This window comes from Centruroides vittatus, unplaced genomic scaffold (genome assembly GCF_030686945.1).
Source record: "Centruroides vittatus isolate TY-2023 unplaced genomic scaffold, ASM3068694v2 contig_971, whole genome shotgun sequence".
In the NCBI taxonomy this organism is placed as follows: Eukaryota; Metazoa; Arthropoda; class Arachnida; order Scorpiones; family Buthidae; genus Centruroides; species Centruroides vittatus.
The window spans coordinates 1,650,163-1,661,188 of record NW_027122644.1 but is presented as its reverse complement, the minus strand read 5'-3'; the positions used below and the strand labels follow the sequence as shown (position 1 = coordinate 1,661,188).

The window sequence follows — 11,026 nt, the reverse complement described above, 5'->3', positions numbered from 1 at the left end:
ATAAACCGTTAGTTTTATATCTGATTATTTTAATTTATAACATTTTATAAATATATAATTTTATTTATACAAATATTTTTATTAGAAATAATAATAAGAATTTGTGTAATAATAATAATATATATATATATTTTCACATAATATAAAATTTTTAGATTTGGCAACACGTCGAAACAAATGCTGAGTACGCCATTTTGTCGTGGTTGATTGTTGTATGTTCTTTTATATCGTAGGTTAAATTGTTTTAATTGAACTTATAAGAATTCTACGAGTATGGACGAGTATCAACTTGCTTCTAAAGGTGCTCTAAAGTTAAAAGGCTGTGGTATAAAGAAGTAAGTTTATATTAAATGGTATAAACGATATCCTGCTTCGTAGATATGAAAAGTGTTTTGTTTAGATGGAAAATTGACAATATTTTCGTTAATGTGAGGATTATTAATAATGAATCTAGTGTTTATGATAACTAATACTGTCTAATAGAGTATAAATGAATTATATTTAATTATAAAAATGGAAATAATGCTTTAAAAAAGTCTTTTAAAAATATACGTATAATCAGTGCAAATGAAAGCTATCAACCACAACGACCTATCGCCCTCTGGTGGACAACACACAAACATCACTTACTTGCATCTGATAAAAAGGAGCGAATAAATTCAATTTCGTGCCGGTAGATATTAAGCAGTGGAATTTCAAGGCTGTTAAAACACCATCTTTTTGTCCCAGATCAACAAAATTTCACATGTTTAATAAGCAGTCTGTTGCCTATCCAATGACAACGTGATTGTGGAATGACATTATTCTATATTTTACTTTCGGGTGCCGACGTCATCACCGTTAATTTTATTAATCGCACATTTTCACTTTATCCGCATTCACGTCTTTCTATTGACATGACGGTAAGACATGAATTTGCATAACAAATTCATTTCCGTTCCAAAAAAATTTGCATAAATTAAAGCATTAGATCGTTTTTCATGCATTTTCACAGCATGCAGTGCCATAGATCTTTGTATGTCAGAGTAAAGATGGGGTAGATAACATTTAAAAGCTTTAAAAATTCTGATTGTAAACTATGTAGTACTTTGTGTACAACAATCCAAAAATACTTTAAAAATTGCATTAATCTCTAATGGTTTTGGCCATATTTAACCAACCTTCTTCATGATAAACTTACAAAACAAATAATGGTTGCATTCAAATAGAATGAAAAAGTTTAAAACATTTCAGAATATACGAGTTAAATGCAGTATCAGACTTTATAAAATACATTATATCAACTCAAAAAAAAAGAATAAACAAACAAAAATATATGCAAAAAATAAAATATACTACCAGAATTATACAATAGTAATAGCTGAATACAAGTGTTGTTTCCAGTATGCAATCTCCGAGTTCATGTAATATAGCATTTGATCAAATCTCAAAAAAGATTCTCTGTGCCCCCTACACAGTATTAATGGCTTGGTCTGTGGCTGCTGTTTTATATATGTGTAATGCCTCTGCATATTGGATGTGATGTTTATTCCATACTTTTGGACGATTCTGATCTGGCTCCAGTTAATTGATATATAATTAGGATTGGATAAAGCATAAGCTGCTAGGGAAGTTGCTGGATTATACTTTCAGATGTCATTTTGATGCTCCTTTAATCTTACATTCAGCGTTCTCATAGTTACCCCAGTGTAATATAGGTTGTATGATCCTTAATTGGAACTTGATACACTGGGAATGTGCAACAGGTTGAAAGATTCTTTGTCATTTAATAGGATCCTGTATATTGTTAGGTTCCTTTTTAAAGATAATTCTATGCCCCATTGCTTAACCTGTCTTTCTATAGATGTTACATAAGGATAGAACATTTACTACTGTGTACCAGATCAAAGGATTCAGTCTAAAGCAGCGTTTCTCAACCTGGGGGTCGTGAGACAGTAATGAAATCATTTTATGAGAAAAAATCATTTATTATAAACTTATAAACATTTTACTTACAATAAGTACCCATGTAAAGAAAAAAATTAATGTGATGGTTGCATTTGTTTTTTATTTAAAATTTTCTCCATATGTGGATCAAATTACAAAAGAACATGTACACATAAAGTTGGAACTTGTAAATTGCTCATGTACGTACACGTCATACATGCATGTTCATACCCGTCGCTATAAACGCAGCGACATAAAATAATAGGAATAATTGCATTACATTTTTTATACTGTTGGTATTTTCTTAATGTATAAAATTAGTGCAATGTGATTATATAATATTTTTAAAAATTTACATTTATAATTACAGTCAAAATTCAATTAGTAATAGTAAGGCTTACTTTTGTTATTCCTTTGGGTGGGGTCACGAAATATTAATTTTATTTATATTTACTATTTGGGGGGTGGCGGAGCTAAGAAGGTTGAGAATCACTGGTCTAAAGCAAAGTGAAATTTAATCAAGCAAAAGTTTAAGCAAAGTAAAATTTGCTTTAGACTGAATCCTTTGATCTGGGACACTAAAGTGTTGTCTGAAACCAAATTCAATGCTAAGTTTCTTGATATATTCCAACTCGTGCATTTGTGTACCCAATGATATCTTCTATTCCTCAATTAAACCTTTTTTTTTTATTTTAGGTTGTGATTAATCATGATTATTTTTTTAAACATTTTATGTTATTAGAAATCAATGGAGATATGATGTAAGGATTTAAAATAGATTGTGTAAAATAGTTCAGATGGATTGAGAAATTTTAAGGATTGATGGTAATAAGATAAACTGCAATATACACCTTAAATACTATGACACACACACCTTATATCTCTGAGAACCAACATTTATTGCTTTAACAAACTTTTTCAACCTGATCAACAGGACATCGTCAGGAATTCAATTCTCTGGAATGTTTTTATGGTGGTTCTATATTTGAACGATTATATGAAAAAAATTCAAATTTATAAATGTTCAAACACTTCATCCAAACATCAAGTATACCAAAAATGTAACAAACAGTGTAAATATGTAAAATTTAACGAATTAAAATAAATAAAATAAGATACAAATATACTAACACAATATACAGAATTATATCAAGAGTGTGCGTTTTGTATTAGTTTTACTGCACTATCCAGAGTAGCACAAAACAGTGGTTTGTTGGTTGAATGGAATGAGGCTAGGAATGTTTAGCAATGACTTTAGAAAAATTTGAAAAGTATAAATCTAGCCTTACTGGCAAATGTTTGAATTACAGAGATGCCACAGAATTACCATCAGCCTGGAAATATATGATCAAAAATAGCACAGTAAAATCTAATACATAATGTTCACTCTGTTGATATAATTCTGTATATTGTGTTAGTATATTTTTATTTTATTTTATTTATTTTAATTTGTTAAATTTTACATATTTACACTGTTTGTTACATTTTTGGTATACTTGATATTTGGACGAAGTGTTCGAACATTTATAAATTTGAATATCTTTTCACATAATCATTCAAATATAGAACAACCATAAAAATGTTCCAGAGAATTGAAAATACTTGATGATGACCTGTTGATCAGGTTGAAAACATTTATTAAAGCAATAAATGTTGGTTCTCAGAGATATAAAGTGTGTGTGTCATAATAAGATAAACTCTTGTCATTCAAGCAACACCATTATGATGCTGATTAAATCCAAATTGCTTAGTAAAAAAGGACTTGGGCATTTTTTAGCAAAATAAAATAATAAGTTTTCATGATAATAGCCAAGGCTAACTGTTTTAAACAAGAACAGGCATGCTTATCATTTAATTTTTTTTTTTTCATAATTTGTCACAATTGCCTTATATGCAATTGTTGAGAAAAAACAGCACATGGTTAGAGTTTCCATTGGTGATGTGTTGGGTGCATTATTTCCCTGTTACAATCATCAAGAAGTGGTAACTTCTTGATGATTGTTTAGCTTTGCTCTTATCATGGTCAAATTTTCTACTAAATCCTTTAGTAATTACTAAAGAGATTATATTAATTGATTAAAAATGTAAATAGTGAGGTTGAGGTCAAAGTTTTAAACTCGAAAACGTGTACATCGGATGTTCAGCGCCGCTTTCCTGTAAGCCTAGAAGTTTGACAATGGTGCTTGGAAAGTCAGTGGAATCATGCTCGACATTTATTCTGTTATTTGCATTAACTAAAAAATTCTTAATGTTATATATGTATATACAGTGGTGCCTCATATAACGTACTTAATCCGTTCCAGGTGCACGTCCGTTAAGTGAAACGTCCGTTATACGAAACGCATTTTCCCGTAGAAATACATGTTAAAACATCTAATTCGTTCTGCAGCATAAAAAAATGAACATGGGGTGCGTTCTTTTATTCCTCCGCGTAACTCTGCGCAAGCGACATCCGTTTAAAAATTCCTGCGGAACGCGTTCCTAAATTCCGGTGGGAGTGCATGCCGCCGAACGGCAAAAACGGCCGCTTGTAGCAGTAGTTTACGGTAGAAAGCAACATGGCGTCTTCCATGGCTCAGATAGTTTCGTTCCGGGTCCATTATGTGGTTTTATGAATGAGAATTTAGAAATTGTGAAAGCGTGAGTTAGCGCACGCGGTGATGTAAGTGTCTTTACGAATTTTTTTTTCGAGGCTATTTTGAATGCTCTTTCAACAAATAATCCATTTTATGGTTAAATTTTACAATTGGGATCCTTCTTTTGCCTTTTAAAGCTCATATTTTAGAATTATAGATTCCTCCATCACGATACTATCGATAGTGCGGGCGCCGCCATCTTTCTTTCTTTCACCGTCGTTCCTAAATGCCTACAAACAGCAGCACACTCCTGTAGTAGCGGAGACGCAGAGCGACCGCTATTAAAAAACACACCCATGGAGCAGTCACCAATTATGCCGGAAAGTCCGTTGTTCGCAGCCAGTCCGTTGCTCGAGTCACGTAACGGCCAAACAGAAAGTCCGTTATTCGAGGCGTACGTTATACGAGGCACCACTATATATAACTTTTTTTTACTTAAAACATAAATTTGCATTAAATTTCATCTGATGTGAGGTATCTTTTTTATTGAAATTGTAAGAAAATTTGACTTTATATTGCTTTCAATAGTTTACACAGATTATGCAAAACTGATTTTGGAACAGATGCAAGGTTTTGCTGTTGATGGCAGAGTAGTTTTACAGTCATATCTCTTTTTTATAAGTGCAAATAAATTTTTAAAAAATTCCAAGTGGTAATTTTTGTATTAATTAAAATTGAAGGCAAAAACCTTATAAAATATTTTCAGTTTTTAAAAATATTTATTGTTAGGGGAAAGCTTGAATCTACATATTGTCAGCACTTCTTTCAATGCAAAAACACTTCAAGCAACAATTCCAATGCAATATAGATGAAGTAAGATGTCTGTTTTTATTTCTGCACTGATTTTTTAAAAAGTGTTTTGTTGTTTGAGTGGATTTTTTTTTTTTTTGTGTTTTAAGGAAACTTTTAAAAAAATTTTGACAACCGAGTAGCCTAAAAGAAAAGGTCAGCTTGTCATGGAATATATTCAGAATATTAAAGTAACTGTTTTGTCCAGGCTTTGTCTTTAATTTTTATTAGGTATAAATAAAGTTATGGTTATTTTTAAGTAATTTTTTTTTATAAATATACATTTAATATTTTTCTTGAATAGCCATTAATGTCATAATGGAATAAGTATTGATATACAAAACATGATGTTTAAGGAGTGGCTTTTAATGATATAAAATTTGTCTGATATTATGTTAAAAATAAAGATTTGATTTTATGATATAATGAAAATTGTATTAGTTTTACATACTGTAACATCATTTGTTAGATAAAGAATGTTTTACTTCTCATATATGTTGCTGGAACTCATATTTGATTGTTATCAAGATGGATAATTGCAGCATAAAAAGGTTTTTACTTTGAATATATAAATTTAGTTAAAAAAATTAATGATCTAATATTCAACAATTATTGTTTTATTTATTCTATAATGTTAACTATAAATAAATCTAATGAAAAATTAAGTATTAGAAATGCACTTGTATGCTGTTATAAACTGCTGGTCAATTACAAAATTAAACAAAACAAGAAATAAAATGTACTTTCATTTTAATTAGGCTTCTTCAGTTAATGATGTCAAATGTAAAGAAAGTTTACTCAATAAAGTGAAATTTAAAAATTTTTAAACTTATGTTCCATGGTTACAAAGTATTTGATATAACAAAAAGTTAAGCAAATGATATTATGATAGAATTATACAAATAATATGTAGGTCATAATTATTTTAGTGCATGTAGACAAGTAATTATCACTTTATTGAGGTTAAAAGGGGGGAGTTAATAATAGGTGAATTAAAAATACTAGTTTCATACAGAGTTTTAAAGGATTATTTATTTATTATCTTTTGGGCTTTATTAATAAACTCCCATGATTGTTAGATAGAAAAATTACATAGGCTTTATTTTTATTTTTAAAATTTTCAATAATTTGAAAAGTACAATTAGTTAAACTTTGTATCATTAATTGTATTAATTAATTCTTGTTTTAGTATTTTTTTCATTTAGAATAAATTTGTATATTCAATGTATTTTGAAATTAAGTTTTAACATTTGGTAAAACTTTACCAGATATTTTTTATTTGAAGTTTTAAAATGTTTGAATGTTTGTTTGTTTATAATTTATACATCAAAATTGAAATATTTGTTTAAAAAGTTCTTGATAAACCTTCTGATTTAACTTACTAAAACAGGGAGTATTTGTTAAAACTGAATGTTTTTTACTTTTGAGAAAGGAAATTTAAAATTTACAAAGATATAAAAATATTGAAAAAGCTTTCTTTAAATCAAAAACCTAATTTACACTAGAAATTAAATTGTAAATATAAATAAAACTGATGTACACAAACTGAAATAAATAGTGCATATATTATTACTATAATATCCCAAAGTTTGACAACAAAATCATATAAAATCAAATTTATTGTTAAAAATATTAAATTAAATTTTATTAATGACAATAATATTTCCTAGTGGAGTTATTATTGTCATTTAAAATTTTATATTTTTTCGTAGAATTAAAAATTAATTTTTCATTTATCTTCTCTTTGTTTATTATTTAATTCAGGAATTAAGTCGGAAAATTTTAAGTTAATTAAACGTTTTTATAATTTTACAATTATTTCTCCTTATAAATAATTTATTTAATCAGTGTATGAAAATAAAATGCTTTGAATGTATTTTTATAGAAAAAAAAAGAAGAAAGATAAAGAAGCAAAAAAACTCTTGGATCAAATTTCTAAAATCAATACAGATGTAGAGACAGAAAACAATAAAAAATCCCCTACAGTACCTCTCACCAAAGCTGAAAAATCATTTCTCAAAATGAAAGAGAAAAAGGTTTGAGTTTTATAAATAAAAATTTTAAATTAAATAAGTGTTCTGTTTTATTAATATATTAATTAGCCATTTTTTATGATCATTATTTTTCTGAGTATTTCTTATAACTATATAATATATTTTATATATTGTTTAACTTTTTTTCGTTTGTTTATTTTTTTTTCATTTAAGTTAATAATTTATGTTAGCTTTGTTTTATACTTTCTTGCATTTCTGCTATAAGATATTGTGTTTATAATTTTGAACCTAACAATTTCTTTCAAATAGATTTACGATCTAGCAGAACTTTTACTTTATTATAAATTACAAATAAAATTTTAAGTTATCTATAATATATTCTCATGTATTATAATAAATTCAAATATATTACGTTTTATTTTATAGCAAATGGAAAGAATAATGGAGAAAGCTTCCAAAACTCACAAGCAGAGAGTAGAGGTATGTTTAATAACAATTCACCTACATTTTTATATTGTTATAATAAATCACCATAAATTACTGTTATTAGATAATTAAATTGAGCATCTAAGGAACTCGTATAGTGCCACGATTTGGCATGTTGTTCTATAATTGCTTCTAATTTCAATTTTATACCAAATGGAAAGAGTAATGAAATAAATGTACCAAAAAGTATTAAATAAACTGTTGAAAATATGAATAAAATTCATATTTTGCAACATCTATATGCACAAAAGAAAATTCTTATGGATTAATTATTCTACACTTATATAGAAATCTGTACGTCATGTAATAAAATCATTTACTTCATTTGATTCAGTATATTTATAGTTAATAATGATGAAAATAAAAGTAACATTAAATGCCTAGATGAAACATTGCTACTTATTATATTTTTTAACATATCACAACAAATTCTTTAACTATTAATGTTGAACTAAAATCAAAACAGGTTTTAGATACCTGAGTGAAAATCTTATTTTACCAGAACATTTTTATTCACTTTTTTTTATAACAATAATTTTATATCTAAAAACATTTGTTATAAAATAAATTTTGAATTTAATAAATTTCATATTATTACATTATTAATACATCAAAATATATACTTTTAATTAATAATAAATTTATACTAATAGATTTTAAAATGCAAGGAAACAAATTCTGTGTGGGTTTACATGTACTGTACAATAAAGTTAAACTGAAACTTTCTTATATTTGCAGAAGAAATATTAGACATTGGCAGCTATAACTTTTTATTAAATGCTATATACTTACATCTTTACATAAAACAGCCGAGATTCCCGTAATTTGGAACCTCTGAAAATTGTATTCAATAAAAAATATATTTTGGACATGGTTAGATAAGATATTAACGATGTTTTAAGTATGATTAGGTTAGCTACAGAATTTATTTTATTATCTATTTTCATTTTTACATTCCTTTTCATTCGTGTTTACTCACCCTAACATTACGATGATCAGTATTATAATTTTATTCAGTCCAGAATAATAATGCATTTTGAATTATTACAATACAAAATAATAATAAAATTTTAGTAAGAAAAGTATTATTACCTAACTAATATTATTCCTATGTAATTCAACTGTTATTTTTTAATTGTTCTACTGTATTTTTAAAAAGTTATTTTAGAATAAGTAAATAGAATATCATCATGTCTTAGTAATTTATTTTATTGATAATTTATAATTATTTAAGAAAATTTCATCAGAAATTTTTAATAGAAATACAATATTTTTTAATTTAGGAATTCAACAGACACTTAGATTCCTTAACAGAGCATTACGATATCCCAAAAGTGAGTTGGACCAAGTAAAGAACGATAATGATTGGAAATTGGATTATGCTTCAAATACCATTTCAAAATGTTGAAATAGTCACTATCACTAAAACTAATAAATTATGTATAAAGTATCATAACTATTCTTACGTCATGAGTTTTGTCTCATTAATTTATGTGTAAAATAAACTTTTTTTTTTTAACAAAACTTTGTATTGTATTGTCCAACATTTTACAATAAATTTCAAATATTCGTATTTATTTTTATAATAAATAACCACGCTGTCTTCCTTGTTATTGACTTTAGTTATATTTTTATGTAGACCAAATGCTTAAAGTAGCTTTTTAAACAACTTTAGTAACCAAAAATTCGTTATACTGTTTTACGGTAGATGGCGCGATAATCCCGTCAGGGGATAAAAAGTTGGCATTGTTACGCGGCCGCGGACAAATATCAAATGGTAGATGATTTATCATTATTCTCACGAAAATTCTAAAAACCATTATGGAAATTTTACATAATTGATGTACGCTAACGTTCTTCCGTAATGTATTATTATATCTGATTCCGCTGGGTACACTAGAGAAAACGTTAGCATACGGTAACTTTCTCTGAAATATCACATTCGAATATATATATTTTTTTCTTTAATTTTTTGAGGCAGTAGAAAATATATAGAGCATTTTCTATGTATGGGCTAGAGTTATTCTTTGACACTTACTATAGAGAAACTGCTTCTGGCCGATAAAGTGTTGGGCGACGTGTTCTGCGAATGTCAAGTTTGATGGATAACTTATGAAAGAAGTAGAGAAATGGAAGGTTTCCTTCCTTCCTTCCAAGATCTCGGAGTCATTCAAAAGCATTGGGAATGACGTCCGCACACACACACACTCACTATTAATGGTATTCCTTTAAATGATTTTAAAAAGACATTCGCTAGAAGAAATCATTAGTCTAGTTTCGGTTCAACAGGAGTTTTGCCATGAAGTGCAGATGGGATTGACGGCAGTTTTGAAATGCTACCAGTACCATCCATAACTGAAACTGTTGACACTGTCAGTTTTTATGCAGCTCTGAGTAGTACATATTGCTGACTATAGATCTACTCAAACTGTACTTTTTGCAATTTTTAGAAAGATATATTGGTAATACTCTTCTTTTTTTGAAGAAAAAATTTGGCATTCCACGAAGAACAGAGAGAGAGAGAGTTAGTTAAAATATAAGGATTTCGTGAAGTTATTTTTTGGTGAGTCACTTTTCATAAATCAAACTCCATAAATTACTAAATAATTTATCTTAAGACAGATTTATTATTATTATTATTTTTAAACTTCTTGTGAGTTTACTCTAGTGAAGATACTTCTTAGGTACTTAAAAGTTTTGTAGTCTACGTATATTCAGATAATTCTTTTGTATACGTGTGGTGTAGATAAATAGAAGAAAAATCCTGTTTTGTACAGAAAGGAAAGAATAAGACAGAAGATTTTGACAAGTCGTGTCGTCAGTTGCTCACTAATGAACACGTCGTGAAGTAAGTCTGTCTTCAGGACACATGTGTTGTATGAGTTTGTTGGTTAACCAACCTGTCATTCCTAACAAACCGTTTTCTGTCTAGCCCTTCGTTCTTAATGACGAGTTTTTTCGCCACTTGGGAACATTGAATTGTTAATGAACGAGAGACATGTTTGCCATTTCACTTTGAATCCAACAAAAACCGGACACTTGTCATTTGCTTTAAGCCCCAAAGGATACGCTGGTAAATAAGATTAAAATTTTTGCCAGTTGTCTCTCTCTCTCTGTCTCTGACCACCCGGAATTAACGATCAAGAAGCGTTATACAAAGTTAAAAGAGAGATGATATTTTATAAAAGTTGGAAA

General features: G+C 28.0%; 1 protein-coding gene across 2 annotated transcripts; it reads left to right on the top strand.

The window, feature by feature from the left end:
* Positions 1-184: 184 nt before the first annotated feature.
* LOC136985595 (protein FAM32A-like) lies at positions 185-9,424 on the top strand. Of its 2 annotated transcripts, none has more exons than XM_067282918.1 (4): positions 185-335; positions 7,237-7,387; positions 7,772-7,825; positions 9,115-9,424. In XM_067282918.1, exons 1-4 carry the CDS (start codon positions 274-276, stop codon positions 9,181-9,183), a joined length of 336 nt encoding a protein of 111 aa, XP_067139019.1. In that variant the 5' UTR covers positions 185-273; the 3' UTR covers positions 9,184-9,424. The 2 variants fall into 2 exon arrangements, with proteins under 2 accessions (XP_067139019.1, XP_067139020.1); XM_067282919.1 differs by lacking the exon at positions 185-335 and adding an exon at positions 5,813-5,902.
* The last annotated feature ends 1,602 nt before the right edge of the window (positions 9,425-11,026 follow it).